General features: G+C 49.5%; 1 protein-coding gene across 1 annotated transcript in view; it reads left to right on the top strand.

Annotated features, from left to right (window-relative positions):
• Nucleotides 1–19,635, top strand: part of LOC115127140 (unconventional myosin-X-like) — a 322,940-nt gene that overhangs the window by 137,746 nt on the left and 165,559 nt on the right. Inside the window, exons 15-16 of the mRNA XM_065016386.1 lie at nt 738–830; nt 5,894–5,962. Coding sequence (XP_064872458.1) covers nt 738–830; nt 5,894–5,962 — 162 coding nt within the window. The remainder of the gene's footprint in view (nt 1–737; nt 831–5,893; nt 5,963–19,635) is intronic.

Here is a 19,635-nt window from a genome sequence, read left to right as displayed (position 1 = left end):
CTCTAGGACAAGCCTCTCCTAGGGGACCCCCAGACTAAAGCCAAGACTTACTCTTGGACAAGCCTCTACTAGGGGACCCCCAGACTAACTAACTCTAGGAAAAGCCTCTCCTAGGGGACCCCCAGACTAAAGCCAAGACTTACTCTAGGACAAGCCTCTACTAGGGGACCCCCAGACTAACGCCAAGACTTACTCTAGGACAAGCCTCTACTAGGGGACCCCCAGACTAACGCCAAGACTTACTCTAGGACAAGCCTCTCCTAGGGGACCCCCAGACTAACGCCAATACTTACTCTAGGACAAGCCTCTCCTAGGGGACCCCCAGACTAACGCTAAGACTTACTCTAGGACAAGCCTCTCCTAGGGGACCCCCAGACTAAAGCCAAGACTTACTCTTGGACAAGCCTCTACTAGGGGACCCCCAGACTAACGCTAAGACTTACTCTAGGACAAGCCTCTCCTAGGGGACCCCCAGACTAAAGCCAAGACTTACTCTAGGACAAGCCTCTACTAGGGGACCCCCAGACTAACGCCAAGACTTACTCTAGGACAAGCCTCTACTAGGGGACCCCCAGACTAACGCCAAGACTTACTCTAGGATAAGCCTCTCCTAAGACACCTACCTGACTATCCTGACCAAGGCCACATAGCACCCATCTCTGTCTCTATGTGTAGCTGTGCCAAGCTGACGAAACAGTACTCTGGTCTCAGAAACGAACCTTCCTTTTGTCCGTCAGAAACTGGGCATGTTGGCTCTGATCAACGAGGAGAGTCGCTTCCCTAAAGGCACCGACTACACCCTGCTAGAGAAACTACACAGTAGACACGCTGTGAGTACACACACAGAGACACGCACACACACACACACACACACACACACACACACACAGTCTGCTCTAAAGGAAATGTTTTCCTCTCTAGCCAGCCCAGCCCAGCCCACAGACAGCTACAGTTTTTTTACAATTACTTTGGCACTAATTTCATTTTTAAAAACTCTGATCAAAACATTGCATTGTGCATTCATATCTTTAAAGGAACGTTGCACTTGCAGAATCATTGGTTCAAATAACTCATTTATCATGAAATACCATGGGAACATTCATTTAGATCACACACACACAAGATACCGATAGTTTCACTGTGTCGTTGTTCGTACAATCATTAGATATTGTCGTACAAAATATGTGACAGATGTTTCATTATGGTACTACACATAAATACATCACTGTAAAAGGACTAGTAAAGAGAATACAACAGACACAGTGGAATCATGGAACAAAATCTGAAATGTATTGATGAAATACAGTAAAATCACAACATAGGTTTCTTTGAATCAAAGCAAAAATAATTAGCTACAAAAAAAACAAAAAAACTACAGTAAAAGGTCAACTGCAGTGTTCCTCACCTGGCTTACTGTAAAACATCACTGCAGTGTTCCTCTACCTGGCTTACTGTAAAACATCACTGCAGTGTTCCTCACCTGGCTTACTGTAAAACATCACTGCAGTGTTCCTCACCTGGCTTACTGTAAAACATCACTGCAGTGTTCCTCACCTGGCTTACTGTAAAACATCACTGCAGTGTTCCTCACCTGGCTTACTGTAAAACATCACTGCAGTGTTCCTCCCCTGGCTTACTGTAAAACATCACTGCAGTGTTCCTCACCTGGCTTACTGTAAAACATCACTGCAGTATTCCTCACCTGGCTTAATGTAAAACATCACTGCAGTGTTCCTCACCTTGCTTACTGTAAAACATCACTGCAGTGTTCCTCACCTTGCTTACTGTAAAACATCACTGCAGTGTTCCTCACCTGACTTACTGTAAAACATCACTGCAGTGTTCCTCACCTGGCTTACTGTAAAACATCACTGCAGTGTTCCTCACCTTGCTTACTGTAAAACATCACTGCAGTGTTCCTCACCTTGCTTACTGTAAAACATCACTGCAGTGTTCCTCACCTTGCTTACTGTAAAAAGCAAAACAAAAGATTGATTTCTGTGCTTCTATATTTCCATCAACTCTGTCTTGTGGATTTGGCCACAGGTTCTCATCCACATCACAATGGATGTTTTCTTTAGCCAAACATCTTGGGAAGAATCTTCGGGCGAATCCAGACCTGACGCTGGTCTGCCGTGATGTCATTGCATGCGTCACCCATGGCCTGGAGAAAGAAGGGTGGTTTGTTTGTGAGGGCGCCTATCATATACCTTCCACCTCCACGTGGAGAAAAATTCCTCAATCGGGTTTTAGGAAAGGAGAGTATGGGGGTAAGTACAGGACGATAAATTGTGGTTGGGCCTGAAACCATGCTTGCACCATTTGAGCATGGTGGAACCTGACATTATCCCACACAATGACATAGGTCAACAATCAGCTCTACAGACCTGATTTATCTCATCAAGGAAGGTTACAAGGAGAGCTGCATTATATTATCCAATACGTGGTCTGCGTCCCACCACACGGCCTCACGTTGCCCCCACGTTGCCCAGGTACTTGGATGGTTGCTCTCTGGCCAATGAAATTACAAAATCTCCTCCTTGTCTTGGCCAGGTTGAAGCCTGCCTCATCCAAAAAGAGGATTTTGTGATGGTTTTCATCAGCATCCGGCTCCATCACCCTCTAAAAATACATTTTGGAAAGAGAATTACTGATTACAATGATGTAGAATTTTGGGGGAATTTTTCACAACAGGCATCCTGAACCTGAACATACCTGAACATACCTGAACATACCTGAACATTCCTGAACATTCCTGAACATACCTGAACATACCTGAACATACTCAGTCCTCAGTTGCTTCACTCTGTCTGCATTTCTTTCAAAAGGCCCACGGTATAGCTGTTTTTAGAGACACCTGGTGTCTTTTCAGCATGCGTGCAATAGTCAGCAATCTCATGGCTTCCACATTGTTGAACGTTGTCGTCATTGTCCAAGATGTGCTGCCGAATTTCTGAAAAGCGAATATAATTTCTGGCCCGAACCAAATTGACCACAGCACACTCTTGTTGGTCAGTCAGAATTTTGCCTCTGCCTCCCCTATTTGGCCTAGTCTCAATTCTGCAGGGATAATTACAGTAAGAACACATTTAGTCACATCACCTACTCTGTGGTACACATTGCCATGCAGTATACAGTCATTTCACAGTTGACAGTAGCCTGATGTTTAGCTGAAGACTTTTCTCATCGTGGAAAGTTCTGATAATTGAAGCCAGGGTTGATCTTCTGAGGTTTTGGTTGTAATCATTGTAGCTGCCTCAGTCATTGTCTTGCCATGATTTACGACATGGTCTACTACAGCTCTTGCTTGGGGTTCCATTGGACACTCTTAGCTGTTGCTTCTGTTGTCTTGGTCCGTGGTCTTGTCCTCTACCACACCTCTCCAACGAGGCCCACGACCACCTCTCAGAAGGGGTGCTCGTCCCCTGCCATTCCTTTGGTCACCACATCTTCCTCGTCTTCCTCCTCCCACTGCTTGAACTCTATTGTGACCTGGATCACCTGCCGGCTCCATGTTATCTCTATGTTGTTGTAGGTGGATACCACTCAGTCCACTATACAGCTCCACTATACAGCTCCACTATACAGCTCCACTATACAGCTCCACTATACAGCTCCACTATACAGCTCCACTATACAGCTCCACTATACAGCTCCATGTTATCTCTATGTTGTTGTAGGTGGATACCACTCAGTCCACTATACAGCTCCACTATACAGCTCCACTATACAGCTCCATGTTATCTCTATGTTGTTGTAGGTGGATACCACTCAGTTCACTATACAGCTCCACTATACAGCTCCACTATACAGCTCCATGTTATCTCTATGTTGTTGTAGGTGGATACCACTCAGTCCACTATACAGCTCCACTATACAGCTCCACTATACAGCTCCACTATACAGCTCCATGTTATCTCTATGTTGTTGTAGGTGGATACCACTCAGTCCACTATACAGCTCCACTATACAGCTCCATGTTATCTCTATGTTGTTGTAGGTGGATACCACTCAGTTCACTATACAGCTCCACTATACAGCTCCATGATATCTCTCTGTTGTTGTAGGTGGATACCACTCAGTCCACTATACAGCTCCACTATACAGCTCCACTATACAGCTCCATGTTATCTCTATGTTGTTGTAGGTGGATACCACTCAGTCCACTATACAGCTCCACTATACAGCTCCACTATACAGCTCCACTATACAGCTCCATGTTATCTCTATGTTGTTGTAGGTGGATACCACTCAGTCCACTACATAGTCGTACCCCAAGGTGAAATCAATCATCAGTAACAAGTTGGCAGTATTGGAAAAGCAATTACAAGGACCTGCATACATACACTCACCGGCCACTTTATTAGGTACACATGTGTGTTAATGCCAATAGCTTGTTCTGTCCAACAGCAAATCATGTGGCTGCCTGCAACTCAATATATAGAGCAGAGAGCTGTCGTTGTTTACAGAGAACGGTGTGATTAACATATAGAGCAGAGAGCTGTCGTTGTTTACAGAGAACGGTGTGATTAACATATAGAGCAGAGAGCTGTCGTTGTTTACAGAGAACGGTGTGATTAACATATAGAGCAGAGAGCTGTCGTTGTTTACAGAGAACGGTGTGATTAACATATAGAGCAGAGAGCTGTCGTTGTTTATTAACATATATATAGAGCAGAGAGCTGTCGTTGTTTACAGAGAACGGTGTGATTAACATATAGAGCAGAGAGCTGTCGTTGTTTACAGAGAACGGTGTGATTAACATATAGAGCAGAGAGCTGTCGTTGTTTACAGAGAACGGTGCGATTAACATATAGAGCAGAGAGCTGTCGTTGTTTACAGAGAACGGTGCGATTAACATATAGAGCAGAGAGCTGTCGTTGTTTACAGAGAACATATAGAGCAGAGAGCTGTCGTTGTTTACAGAGAACGGTGTGATTAACAGAACACATTCAGGCAGCGGCAGGTCTGTTCAGGTCAACGAACAAATGATCTTAGCTTTATGTGTATTGTATCCAAGCAATTGGAAAAAGTGTTAAGAGTTTTCAAAAATGTGCATTTTGATCATTGTGTTGTGAGTTTTGTGTCTAGAGTTTTGAAAAATGACATCAATGTTCTAAAATTAGTGCCAAGGTGATTGTAAAAAACTGTCCTCAGACCCAGGCTGAATAATGTCTTCGGTGTAGAGCAGATCAGTGCAGTAACTCTGTCCTCTCAGTCCCCTCTGTCCTCTCTGTCCTCTCAGTCCTCTCAGTCCTCTCTGTCCTCTCTGTCTTCTCAGTCCTCTCTGTCCTCTCAGTCCTCTCAGTCCTCTCTGTCCTCTCTGTCCTCTCTGTCCTCTCAGTCCTCTCTGTCCTCTATGTCTTCTCTGTCCCCTCTGTCCTCTCAGTCCTCTCAGTCCTTTCTGTCTTCTCAGTCCTCTCTGTCTTCTCAGTCCTCTCTGTCCTCTCAGTCCCCTCTGTCCCCTCTGTCCCCTCTGTCCTCTCTGTCTTCTCTGTCCCCTCAGTCCTCTCTGTCATCTCAGTCCTCTCTGCCTTCTCAGTCCTCTCTGTCCTCTCTGTCCCCTCTGTCCTCTCTGTCCTCTCTGCCTTCTCAGTCCTCTCTTCCCTCTCAGCCCTCTCAGCTCTCTGTCCTTTCAGTCCAGACAGGCCAGTGGAAACTGAAGAAATGCACAACAGAAAACCACAACTGAACTGACCTCTATGCCTCCTACTACAGATTGGATCTTTTTATTTTGTTACAGTTTCTGTGTGTGGCTTCGGCACTCTTTCAGATACAATGGTCACGACATTACTCATTGCATCAGCTGATGAGTTCTGAACATGTAGTTCCTTACCGAGTGTCCAGTGTAATGTTGGTGTCTCTGACTGTCTCTCTCTCTCTCTCTCTCCAGACCAACCAGTACTACATGAAGCCCAGAGTGACTGATCACCAGTTTGGCATCAAGCATTATGCTGGAGAGGTAAATTACCCTCAAGGAGCTCAACACTTGAGAAGGTCTCTCTCTCTCTCTCTCTCCTTCTCTCAAATTCAAATTTGAATTGCTTTATTGGCATGAAATACAATTTGTAGATACTTCCAAAGCAGTATAGTATTTCAGGCAATAAAGTACAATACAATGAGGATAATGAAATCCACTTCATTTCAGTAGTACTAATAGCAGTACATATAAACATGGGTACAGGACTGTTGTTGTTTGTGCTTCAGGCAGAAACAGGACCTGTCACTGAGCAGGGACTCAGGGGGAATGACCTTTTGTTGTTGTTTGTGCTTCAGGTTGAAACAGGACCTGTCACTGAGCAGGGACTCAGGGGGAATGACCTTTTGTTGTTGTTTGTGCTTCAGGTAGAAACAGGACCTGTCACTGAGCAGGGACTCAGGGGGAATGACCTTTTGTTGTTGTTTGTGCTTCAGGTAGAAACAGGACCTGTCACTGAGCAGGGACTCAGGGGGAATGACCTTTTGTTGTTGTTTGTGCTTCAGGTAGAAACAGGACCTGTCACTGAGCAGGGACTCAGGGGGAATGACCTTTTGTTGTTGTTTGTGCTTCAGGTAGAAACAGGACCTGTCACTGAGCAGGGACTCAGGGGGAATGACCTTTGTTGTTGTTTGTGCTTCAGGTAGAAACAGGACCTGTCACTGAGCAGGGACTCAGGGGGAATGACCTTTTGTTGTTGTTTGTGCTTCAGGTAGAAACAGGACCTGTCACTGAGCAGGGACTCAGGGGGAATGACCTTTTGTTGTTGTTTGTGCTTCAGGTAGAAACAGGACCTGTCACTGAGCAGGGACTCAGGGAATGACCTTTTGTTGTTGTTTGTGCTTCAGGTAGAAACAGGACCTGTCACTGAGCAGGGACTCAGGGGGAATGACCTTTTGTTGTTGTTTGTGCTTCAGGTAGAAACAGGACCTGTCACTGAGCAGGGACTCAGGGGGAATGACCTTTTGTTGTTGTTTGTGCTTCAGGTAGAAACAGGACCTGTCACTGAGCAGGGACTCAGGGGGAATGACCTTTTGTTGTTGTTTGTGCTTCAGGCTATTTTTTTATTTTTAATTAAATAGTAAAACGTTTACAAAAAGAAAGAACGGCAAATAAATAAAAACATCAAGTTTACAATTATATAAACCACCATAAAAACGCCAGACTACGGTTTGCAACTGCACATGGGGACAAAGATTGTACTTTTTGGAGAAATGTCCTCTGGTCTGATGAAACAACAATAGAACTGTTTGGCCATAATGACCATTGTTATATTTGGAGGGAAAAGGGGGAGGCTTGCCAGCCCGAAGAACACCATCCCAACCGTGAAGCACGGGGGTGGCAGCGTCATGTTGTGGGGGTGCTTTGCTGCAGGAGGGACTGGTGCACTTCGCAAAATAGATGGCATCATGAGGTGGGGAAATGATGTGGATATATTGAAGCAACATCTCAAGACATCAGTCAGGAAGTTAAAGCTTGGTCGCAAATGGGTCTTCCCAAATGGACAATGACCCCAAGCATACTTCCAAAGTTGTGGCAAAATGGCTTAAGGACAACAAAGGCAAGGTATTGGAGTGGCCATCACAAAGCCCTGACCTCAATCCTATAGAAAATGTGTGGGCAGAACTGAAAAAGTGTGTGTGAGCAAGGAGGCCTACAAACCTGACTCAGTTACACCAGCTCTGTCAGGAGGAATGGGCCAAAATTCACCCAACTTATTGTGGGAAGCTTGTTGAAGGCAACCTGAAACATGTGACCCAAGTTAAACCATTTAAAGGCAATGCTACCAAATACTAATTGAGTGTATGTAAACTTCTGACCCACTTGGAATGTGATGAAAGAAATAAAAGCTGAAATAAATCATTCTCTCTACTATTATTCTGACATTTCACATTCTTAAAATATAGTGACCTAAGATAGGGAATTGTTACGAGGATTAAATATTGCCTTCAGCTTGAAACTGGTTGGTTTCTGGAACTCATCATAGATGAATCTGAAGGAGAAGGATATATGAATCATCACTAAGTTCCTTTGTTGAGTTTTAACCAAATGTGGGTGTTACCCTTTTTGATTTGGCTCAGTGACAGGTCCTGTTTCTACCATAGTCATTCTCCCTGAGTCCCTGCCCTGCTCAGTGACAGGTCCTGTTTCTACCATAGTCATTCTCCCTGAGTCCCTGCCCTGCTCAGTGACAGGTCCTGTTTCTACCATAGTCATTCTCCCTGAGTCCCTGCCCTGCTCAGTGACAGGTCCTGTTTCTACCATAGTCATTCCTCCTGAGTCCCTGCCCAGTAACAGGTCCTGTTTCTACCATAGTCATTCTCCCTGAGTCCCTGCCCTGCCCAGTGACAGGTCCTGTTTCTACCATAGTCATTCTCCCTGAGTCCCTGCCCTGCTCAGTGACAGGTCCTGTTTCTACCATAGTCATTCTCCCTGAGTCCCTGCCCTGCTCAGTGACAGGTCCTGTTTCTACCATAGTCATTCTCCCTGAGTCCCTGCCCTGCTCAGTGACAGGTCCTCTTTCAACCATAGTCATTCCTCCTGAGTCCCTGCACAGTGACAGGTCCTGTTTCTACCATAGTCATTCTCCCTGAGTCCCTGCCCAGTGACAGGTCCTGTTTCTACCATAGTCATTCTCCCTGAGTCCCTGCTCAGTGACAGGTCCTGTTTCTACCATAGTCATTCCTCCTGAGTCCCTGCCCTGCTCAGTGACAGGTCCTGTTTCTACCATAGTCATTCTCCCTGAGTCCCTGCCCTGCTCAGTGACAGGTTCTGTTTCTACCATCGTCATTCTCCCTGAGTCCCTGCCCAGTAACAGGTCCTGTTTCTACCATAGTCATTCTCCCTGAGTCCCTGCCCTGCTCAGTGACAGGTCCTGTTTCTACCATAGTCATTCTCCCTGAGTCCCTGCCCTGCTCAGTGACAGGTCCTGTTTCTACCATAGTCATTCCTCCTGAGTCCCTGCCCTGCTCAGTGAGTCCCTGCCCAGGTCCTGTTTCTACCATAGTCATTCTCCCTGAGTCCCTGCTCAGTCCCTGCCCTGCATTCCTCCTGAGTCCCTGACCTGCTCAGTGACAGGTCTGTTTCTACCATCGTCATTCTCCCTGAGTCCCTGCCCTGCTCAGTGACAGTACCACAGGTCCTGTTTCCTGTTTCTACCATAGTCATTCCCCCTGAGTCCCTGCCCTGCTCAGTGACAGGTCCTGTTTCTACCATAGTCATTCTCCCTGAGTCCCTGCTCAGTGACAGGTCCTGTTTCTACCATAGTCATTCCTCCTGAGTCCCTGCCCTGCTCAGTGACAGGTCCTGTTTCTACCATAGTCATTCTCCCTGAGTCCCTGCCCTGCCCAGTAACAGGTCCTGTTTCTACCATAGTCATTCTCCCTGAGTCCCTGCCCTGCTCAGTGACAGGTCCTGTTTCTACCATAGTCATTCTCCCTGAGTCCCTGCCCTGCTCAGTGACAGGTCCTGTTTCTACCATAGTCATTCCTCCTGAGTCCCTGCTCAGTGACAGGTCCTGTTTCTACCATAGTCATTCTCCCTGAGTCCCTGCCCTGCCCAGTAACAGGTCCTGTTTCTACCATAGTCATTCTCCCTGAGTCCCTGCCCTGCTCAGTGACAGGTCCTGTTTCTACCATAGTCATTCCTCCTGAGTCCCTGCTCAGTGACAGGTCCTGTTTCTACCATAGTCATTCTCCCTGAGTCCCTGCCCTGCTCAGTAACAGTTCCCGTTTCTACCATAGTCATTCTCCCTGAGTCCCTGCCCTGCCCAGTGACAGGTCCTGTTTCTACCATAGTCATTCCTCCTGAGTCCCTGCCCTGCTCAGTAACAGGTCCTGTTTCTACCATAGTCATTCTCCCTGAGTCCCTGCCCTGCCCAGTGACAGGTCCTGTTTCTACCTTAGTCATTCCCCCTGAGTCCCTGCCCAGTGACAGGTCCTGTTTCTACCTTAGTCATTCCCCCTGAGTCCCTGCCCTGCCCAGTGACAGGTCCTGTTTCTACCATAGTCATTCCTCCTGAGTCCCTGCCCTGCTCAGTGAAACAGGACCTGTTTCTGTCATTCCTCCTGAGTCCCTCCTGTTTCTACCATAGTCATTCTCCTGAGTCCCTGCTCAGTGACACGTCCTGTTTCTACCATAGTCATTCTCCCTGAGTCCCTGCTCAGTGACAGGTCCTGTTTCTAGTCATTCCTCCTGAGTCCCTGCCCTGCTCAGTGACATTTCCTGTTTCTACCATAGTCATTCTCCTGAGTCCCTGCCCTGCCCAGTAACAGGTCCTGTTTCTACCATAGTCATTCTCCCTGAGTCCTGCTCAGTGACAGGTCCTGTTTCTACCATAGTCATTCTCCCTGAGTCCCTGCTCAGTGACAGGTCCTGTTTCTACCATAGTCATTCCTCCTGAGTCCCTGCCCTGCTCAGTGACATTTCCTGTTTCTACCATAGTCATTCTCCCTGAGTCCCTGCCCTGCCCAGTAACAGGTCCTGTTTCTACCATAGTCATTCTCCCTGAGTCCCTGCCCAGTAACAGGTCCTGTTTCTACCATAGTCATTCTCCCTGAGTCCTGCTCAGTGACAGGTCCTGTTTCTACCATAGTCATTCTCCCTGAGTCCTGCTCAGTGACAGGTCCTGTTTCTACCATAGTCATTCTCCCTGAGTCCCTGCCCTGCCCAGTAACAGGTCCTGTTTCTACCATAGTCATTCCCCTGAGTCCCTGCCTGCCCAGTGACAGGTCCTGTTTCTACCATAGTCATTCTCCCTGAGTCCCTGCCCTGCTCAGTGACAGGTCCTGTTTCTACCTTAGTCATTCTCCCTGAGTCCCTGCCCAGTGACAGGTCCTGTTTCTACCTTAGATTCCCCAGGTCCCTGCCCTGCCCAGTGACAGGTCCTGTTTCTACCATAGTCATTCTCCTGAGTCCCTGCCCTGCTCAGTGACAGGTCCTGTTTCTACCATAGTCATTCCTCCTGAGTCCCTGCCCTGCTCAGTGACAGGTCCTGTTTCTACCATAGTCATTCTCCTGAGTCCCTGCCCTGCTCAGTGACGGTCCTGTTTCTACCATAGTCATTCTCCCTGAGTCCCTGCCCAGTAACAGGTCCTGTTTCTACCATAGTCATTCCCCTGAGTCCCTGCCCTGCCCAGTGACAGGTCCTGTTTCTACCATAGTCATTCTCCCTGAGTCCTGCTCAGTGACAGGTCCTGTTTCTATGATTCTCCTGAGTCCCTGCTCAGTGACAGGTCCCTGTTTCTACCATAGTCATTCTCCCTGAGTCCCTGCCCTGCTCAGTAACAGGTCCCGTTTCTACCATAGTCATTCTCCCTGAGTCCCTGCACAGTGACAGGTCCTGTTTCTACCATAGTCATTCTACCTGAGTCCCTGCTCAGTGACAGGTCCTGTTTCTACCATAGTCATTCTCCCTGAGTCCCTGCACAGTGACAGGTCCTGTTTCTACCACAGTCATTCTCCCTGAGTCCCTGCACAGTGACAGGTCCTGTTTCTACCATAGTCATTCCCCCTGAGTCCCTGCCCTGCTCAGTGACAGTTCCCGTTTCTACCATAGTCATTCTCCCTGAGTCCCTGCACAGTGACAGGTTGTTTCTGTCATTCTCCCTGAGTCCCTGCCCTGCTCAGTGACAGGTCCTGTTTCTACCATAGTCATTCTCCCTGAGTCCCTGCCCTGCTCAGTGACAGGTCCTGTTTCTACCATAGTCATTCTCCCTGAGTCCCTGCCCTGCTCAGTGACAGGTCCTCTTTCAACCATAGTCATTCCTCCTGAGTCCCTGCACAGTGACAGGTCCTGTTTCTAAATTCTCCCTGAGTCCTGAAGGTCCTGTTTCTACCATAGTCATTCTCCCTGAGTCCCTGCTCAGTGACAGGTCCTGTTTCTACCATAGTCATTCTCCCTGAGTAGTGACAGGTCCTGTTTCTACCATAGTCATTCTCCCTGAGTCCCTGCCCTGCTCAGTGACAGGTCCTGTTTCTACCATAGTCATTCTCCCTGAGTCCCTGCCCTGCTCAGTGACAGGTCCTGTTTCTACCATAGTCATTCCTCCTGAGTCCCTGCCCAGTAACAGGTCCTGTTTCTACCATAGTCATTCTCCCTGAGTCCCTGCCCTGCCCAGTGACAGGTCCTGTTTCTACCATAGTCATTCTCCTGAGTCCCTGCCCTGCTCAGTGACAGGTCCTGTTTCTACCATAGTCATTCTCCTGAGTCCCTGCCCTGCTCAGTGACAGGTCCTGTTTCTACCATAGTCATTCTCCTGAGTCCTGCCCTGCTCAGTGACAGGTCCTCTTTCAACCATAGTCATTCCTCCTGAGTCCCTGCACAGTGACAGGTCCTGTTTCTACCATAGTCATTCTCCCTGAGTCCCTGCCCAGTGACAGGTCCTGTTTCTACCATAGTCATTCTCCCTGAGTCCCTGCTCAGTGACAGGTCCTGTTTCTACCATAGTCATTCCTCCTGAGTCCCTGCCCTGCTCAGTGACAGGTCCTGTTTCTACCATAGTCATTCTCCCTGAGTCCCTGCCCTGCTCAGTGACAGGTTCTGTTTCTACCATCGTCATTCTCCCTGAGTCCCTGCCCAGTAACAGGTCCTGTTTCTACCATAGTCATTCCCCCTGAGTCCCTGCCCTGCTCAGTAACAGGTCCCGTTTCTACCATAGTCATTCTCCCTGAGGCCCTGCCCTGCTCAGTGACAGGTCCTCTTTCAACCATAGTCATTCCTCCTGAGTCCCTGCACAGTGACAGGTCCTGTTTCTACCATAGTCATTCTCCCTGAGTCCCTGCCCAGTGACAGGTCCTGTTTCTACCATAGTCATTCTCCCTGAGTCCCTGCTCAGTGACAGGTCCTGTTTCTACCATAGTCATTCCTCCTGAGTCCCTGCCCTGCTCAGTGACAGGTCCTGTTTCTACCATAGTCATTCTCCCTGAGTCCCTGCCCTGCTCAGTGACAGGTTCTGTTTCTACCATCGTCATTCTCCTGAGTCCCTGCCAGTAACAGGTCCTGTTTCTACCATAGTCATTCCCCTGAGTCCCTGCCCTGCTCAGTGACAGGTCCTGTTTCTACCATAGTCATTCTCCCTGAGTCCTGCTCAGTGACAGGTCCTGTTTCTACCATAGTCATTCCTCCTGAGTCCCTGCCCTGCTCAGTGACAGGTCCTGTTTCTACCATAGTCATTCTCCCTGAGTCCCTGCCCTGCCCAGTAACAGGTCCTGTTTCTACCATAGTCATTCTCCCTGAGTCCCTGCCCTGCTCAGTGACAGGTCCTGTTTCTACCATAGTCATTCTCCCTGAGTCCCTGCCCTGCTCAGTGACACCATAGTCATTCTCCTGAGTCCCTGCTCAGTGACAGGTCCTGTTTCTACCATAGTCATTCTCCTGAGTCCCTGCCCTGCCCAGTAACAGGTCCTGTTTCTACCATAGTCATTCTCCCTGAGTCCCTGCCCTGCTCAGTGACAGGTCCTGTTTCTACCATAGTCATTCCTCCTGAGTCCCTGCTCAGTGACAGGTCCTGTTTCTACCATAGTCATTCTCCCTGAGTCCCTGCCCTGCTCAGTAACAGTTCCCGTTTCTACCATAGTCATTCTCCCTGAGTCCCTGCCCTGCCCAGTGACAGGTCCTGTTTCTACCATAGTCATTCCTCCTGAGTCCCTGCCCTGCTCAGTAACAGGTCCTGTTTCTACCATAGTCATTCTCCTGAGTCCCTGCCCTGCCCAGTGACAGGTCCTGTTTCTACCTTAGTCATTCCCCTGAGTCCCTGCCCAGTGACAGGTCCTGTTTCTACCTTAGTCATTCCCCCTGAGTCCCTGCCCTGCCCAGTGACAGGTCCTGTTTCTACCATAGTCATTCTCCCTGAAACCCTGCTCAGTGACAGGTCCTGTTTCAACCATAGTCATTCCTCCTGAGTCCCTGCCCTGCTCAGTGACAGGTCCTGTTTCTACCATAGTCATTCCCTGCTCAGTGACCACCTGTTTCTACCATAGTCATTCTCCCTGAGTCCTGCTCAGTGACAGGTCCTGTTTCTACCATAGTCATTCCTCCTGAGTCCCTGCCCTGCTCAGTGACATTTCCTGTTTCTACCATAGTCATTCTCCCTGAGTCCCTGCCCTGCCCAGTAACAGGTCCTGTTTCTACCATAGTCATTCTCCCTGAGTCCCTGCTCAGTGACAGGTCCTGTTTCTACCATAGTCATTCTCCTGAGTCCTGCTCAGTGACAGGTCCTGTTTCTACCATAGTCATTCCTCCTGAGTCCCTGCCCTGCTCAGTGACATTTCCTGTTTCTACCATAGTCATTCTCCCTGAGTCCCTGCCCTGCTCAGTAACAGGTCCTGTTTCTACCATAGTCATTCTCCCTGAGTCCCTGCCCAGTAACAGGTCCTGTTTCTACCATAGTCATTCTCCTGAGTCCCTGCTCAGTGACAGGTCCTGTTTCTACCATAGTCATTCTCCTGAGTCCCTGCTCAGTGACAGGTCCTGTTTCTACCATAGTCATTCTCCTGAGTCCCTGCCCTGCCCAGTAACAGGTCCTGTTTCTGCCATAGTCATTCCCCTGAGTCCCTGACAGGTCCTGTTTCTACCATAGTCATTCTCCCTGAGTCCCTGCCCTGCTCAGGTCCTGTTTCTACCATAGTCATTCTCCCTGAGTCCCTGCCCAGTGACAGGTCCTGTTTCTACCATAGTCATTCTCCCTGAGTCCCTGCCCTGCCCAGTGACAGGTCCTGTTTCTACCATAGTCATTCTCCCTGAGTCCCTGCCCTGCTCAGTGACAGGTCCTGTTTCTACCATAGTCATTCCTCCTGAGTCCCTGCCCTGCTCAGTGACAGGTCCTGTTTCTACCATAGTCATTCTCCTGAGTCCCTGCCCTGCTCAGTGACAGGTCCTGTTTCTACCATAGTCATTCTCCTGAGTCCCTGCCCAGTTCCTGTTTCCCATAGTCATTCCCCTGAGTCCCTGCCCTGCTCAGTGACAGGTCCTGTTTCTACCATAGTCATTCTGAGTCCCTGCTCAGTGACAGGTCCTGTTTCTGTCATTCTCCCTGAGTCCCTGCTCAGTGACAGGTCCTGTTTCTACCATAGTCATTCTCCTGAGTCCCTGCCCTGCTCAGTAACAGGTCCTGTTTCTACCATAGTCATTCTCCCTGAGTCCCTGCAGTCCCTGCATCAGTGACAGGTCCTGTTTCTACCATAGTCATTCTCCCTGAGTCCCTGCACCTGCTCAGTGACAGGTCCTGTTTCTACCATAGTCATTCCCCCTGAGTCCCTGCCCTGCTCAGTGACAGGTCCTGTTTCTACCATAGTCATTCTCCCTGAGTCCCTGCACAGTGACAGGTCCTGTTTCTACCATAGTCATTCTCCCTGAGTCCCTGCCCTCTCAGTGACAGGTCCTGTTTCTACCATAGTCATTCTCCCTGAGTCCCTGCCCTGCTCAGTGACAGGTCCTGTTTCTACCATAGTCATTCTCCCTGAGTCCCTGCCCTGCTCAGTGACAGGTCCTCTTTCTACCATAGTCATTCCTCCTGAGTCCCTGCCCAGGTCCTGTTTCTACCAGTCATTCTCCCTGAGTCCCTGCCCAGTGACAGGTCCTGTTTCTACCATAGTCATTCTCCTGAGTCCCTGCCCTGCAGTGACAGGTCCTGTTTCTACCATAGTCATTCCTCCTGAGTCCCTGCCCTGCTCAGTGACAGGTCCTGTTTCTACCATAGTCATTCTCCCTGAGTCCCTGCCCTGCTCAGTGACAGGTTCTGTTTCTACCATCGTCATTCTCCCTGAGTCCCTGCCCAGTAACAGGTCCTGTTTCTACCATAGTCATTCCCCCTGAGTCCCTGCCCTGCTCAGTGACAGGTCCTGTTTCTACCATAGTCATTCTCCCTGAGTCCCTGCTCAGTGACAGGTCCTGTTTCTACCATAGTCATTCCTCCTGAGTCCCTGCCCTGCTCAGTGACAGGTCCTGTTTCTACCATAGTCATTCTCCCTGAGTCCCTGCCCTGCCCAGTAACAGGTCCTGTTTCTACCATAGTCATTCTCCCTGAGTCCCTGCCCTGCTCAGTGACAGGTCCTGTTTCTACCATAGTCATTCTCCCTGAGTCCCTGCCCTGCTCAGTGACAGGTCCTGTTTCTACCATAGTCATTCCTCCTGAGTCCCTGCTCAGTGACAGGTCCTGTTTCTACCATAGTCATTCTCCCTGAGTCCCTGCCCTGCCCAGTAACAGGTCCTGTTTCTACCATAGTCATTCTCCCTGAGTCCCTGCCCTGCTCAGTGACAGGTCCTGTTTCTACCATAGTCATTCCTCCTGAGTCCCTGCTCAGTGACAGGTCCTGTTTCTACCATAGTCATTCTCCCTGAGTCCCTGCCCTGCTCAGTAACAGTTCCCGTTTCTACCATAGTCATTCTCCCTGAGTCCCTGCCCTGCCCAGTGACAGGTCCTGTTTCTACCATAGTCATTCCTCCTGAGTCCCTGCCCTGCTCAGTAACAGGTCCTGTTTCTACCATAGTCATTCTCCCTGAGTCCCTGCCCTGCCCAGTGACAGGTCCTGTTTCTACCTTAGTCATTCCCCCTGAGTCCCTGCCCAGTGACAGGTCCTGTTTCTACCTTAGTCATTCCCCCTGAGTCCCTGCCCTGCCCAGTGACAGGTCCTGTTTCTACCATAGTCATTCTCCCTGAGTCCCTGCCCTGCTCAGTGACAGGTCCTGTTTCAACCATAGTCATTCCTCCTGAGTCCCTGCCCTGCTCAGTGACAGGTCCTGTTTCTACCATAGTCATTCTCCCTGAGTCCCTGCTCAGTCCCCTGTTTCTACCATAGTCATTCTCCTGCCCTGCCCAGTGACAGGTCCTGTTTCTACCATAGTCATTCCTCCTGAGTCCCTGCCCTGCTCAGTGACATTTCCTGTTTCTACCATAGTCATTCTCCCTGAGTCCCTGCCCTGCCCAGTAACAGGTCCTGTTTCTACCATAGTCATTCTCCCTGAGTCCCTGCTCAGTGACAGGTCCTGTTTCTACCATAGTCATTCTCCCTGAGTCCCTGCTCAGTGACAGGTCCTGTTTCTACCATAGTCATTCCTCCTGAGTCCCTGCCCTGCTCAGTGACATTTCCTGTTTCTACCATAGTCATTCTCCCTGAGTCCCTGCCCTGCCCAGTAACAGGTCCTGTTTCTACCATAGTCATTCTCCCTGAGTCCCTGCCCAGTAACAGGTCCTGTTTCTACCATAGTCATTCTCCCTGAGTCCCTGCTCAGTGACAGGTCCTGTTTCTACCATAGTCATTCTCCCTGAGTCCCTGCTCAGTGACAGGTCCTGTTTCTACCATAGTCATTCTCCCTGAGTCCCTGCCCTGCCCAGTAACAGGTCCTGTTTCTACCATAGTCATTCCCCCTGAGTCCCTGCCCTGCCCAGTGACAGGTCCTGTTTCTACCATAGTCATTCTCCCTGAGTCCCTGCCCTGCTCAGTGACAGGTCCTGTTTCTACCTTAGTCATTCTCCCTGAGTCCCTGCCCAGTGACAGGTCCTGTTTCTACCTTAGTCATTCCCCCTGAGTCCCTGCCCTGCCCAGTGACAGGTCCTGTTTCTACCATAGTCATTCTCCCTGAGTCCCTGCCCTGCTCAGTGACAGGTCCTGTTTCTACCATAGTCATTCCTCCTGAGTCCCTGCCCTGCTCAGTGACAGGTCCTGTTTCTACCATAGTCATTCTCCCTGAGTCCCTGCCCTGCTCAGTGACAGGTCCTGTTTCTACCATAGTCATTCTCCCTGAGTCCCTGCCCAGTAACAGGTCCTGTTTCTACCATAGTCATTCCCCCTGAGTCCCTGCCCTGCCCAGTGACAGGTCCTGTTTCTACCATAGTCATTCTCCCTGAGTCCCTGCTCAGTGACAGGTCCTGTTTCTACCATAGTCATTCTCCCTGAGTCCCTGCTCAGTGACAGGTCCTGTTTCTACCATAGTCATTCTCCCTGAGTCCCTGCCCTGCTCAGTAACAGGTCCCGTTTCTACCATAGTCATTCTCCCTGAGTCCCTGCACAGTGACAGGTCCTGTTTCTACCATAGTCATTCTACCTGAGTCCCTGCTCAGTGACAGGTCCTGTTTCTACCATAGTCATTCTCCCTGAGTCCCTGCACAGTGACAGGTCCTGTTTCTACCACAGTCATTCTCCCTGAGTCCCTGCACAGTGACAGGTCCTGTTTCTACCATAGTCATTCCCCCTGAGTCCCTGCCCTGCTCAGTGACAGTTCCCGTTTCTACCATAGTCATTCTCCCTGAGTCCCTGCACAGTGACAGGTCCTGTTTCTACCATCGTCATTCTCCCTGAGTCCCTGCCCTGCTCAGTAACAGTTCCCGTTTCTACCATAGTCATTCTCCCTGAGTCCCTGCCCTGCTCAGTGACAGGTCCTGTTTCTACCATAGTCATTCCTCCTGAGTCCCTGCCCTGCTCAGTGACAGGTCCTGTTTCTACCATAGTCATTCTCCCTGAGTCCCTGCTCAGTGACAGGTCCTGTTTCTACCATAGTCATTCCTCCTGAGTCCCTGCCCTGCTCAGTGACAGGTCCTGTTTCTACCATAGTCATTCTCCCTGAGTCCCTGCCCTGCCCAGTAACAGGTCCTGTTTCTACCATAGTCATTCTCCTGAGTCCTGCCCAGTAACAGGTCCTGTTTCTACCATAGTCATTCTCCTGAGTCCCTGCTCAGTGACAGGTCCTGTTTCTACCATAGTCATTCTACCTGAGTCCCTGCTCAGTGACAGGTCCTGTTTCTACCATAGTCATTCCTCCTGAGTCCCTGCCCTGCTCAGTGACAGGTCCTGTTTCTACCATAGTCATTCTCCCTGAGTCCCTGCCCTGCCCAGTGACAGGTCCTGTTTCTACCATAGTCATTCCTCCTGAGTCCCTGCCCTGCTCAGTAACAGGTCCTGTTTCTACCATAGTCATTCTCCCTGAGTCCCTGCCCTGCCCAGTGACAGGTCCTGTTTCTACCTTAGTCATTCCCCCTGAGTCCCTGCCCAGTGACAGGTCCTGTTTCTACCTTAGTCATTCCCCCTGAGTCCCTGCCCTGCCCAGTGACAGGTCCTGTTTCTACCATAGTCATTCTCCCTGAGTCCCTGCCCTGCTCAGTGACAGGTCCTGTTTCTACCATAGTCATTCCTCCTGAGTCCCTGCCCTGCTCAGTGACAGGTCCTGTTTCTACCATAGTCATTCTCCCTGAGTCCCTGCTCAGTGACAGGTCCTGTTTCTACCATAGTCATTCTCCCTGAGTCCCTGCCCTGCCCAGTAACAGGTCCTGTTTCTACCATAGTCATTCCTCCTGAGTCCCTGCCCTGCTCAGTAACAGGTCATGTTTCTACCATAGTCATTCTCCCTGAGTCCCTGCCCTGCCCAGTGACAGGTCCTGTTTCTACCATAGTCATTCTCCCTGAGTCCCTGCCCTGCTCAGTAACAGGTCCCGTTTCTACCATAGTCATTCTCCCTGAGTCCCTGCACAGTGACAGGTCCTGTTTCTACCATAGTCATTCTACCTGAGTCCCTGCTCAGTGACAGGTCCTGTTTCTACCATAGTCATTCTCCCTGAGTCCCTGCACAGTGACAGGTCCTGTTTCTACCACAGTCATTCTCCCTGAGTCCCTGCACAGTGACAGGTCCTGTTTCTACCATAGTCATTCCCCCTGAGTCCCTGCCC

The sequence above is a fragment of the Oncorhynchus nerka genome, linkage group LG3 (assembly GCF_034236695.1).
Source record: "Oncorhynchus nerka isolate Pitt River linkage group LG3, Oner_Uvic_2.0, whole genome shotgun sequence".
In the NCBI taxonomy this organism is placed as follows: Eukaryota; Metazoa; Chordata; class Actinopteri; order Salmoniformes; family Salmonidae; genus Oncorhynchus; species Oncorhynchus nerka.
Note: the sequence above shows the minus strand (reverse complement) of the source record. Positions and strands in the feature narration are given on the sequence as shown.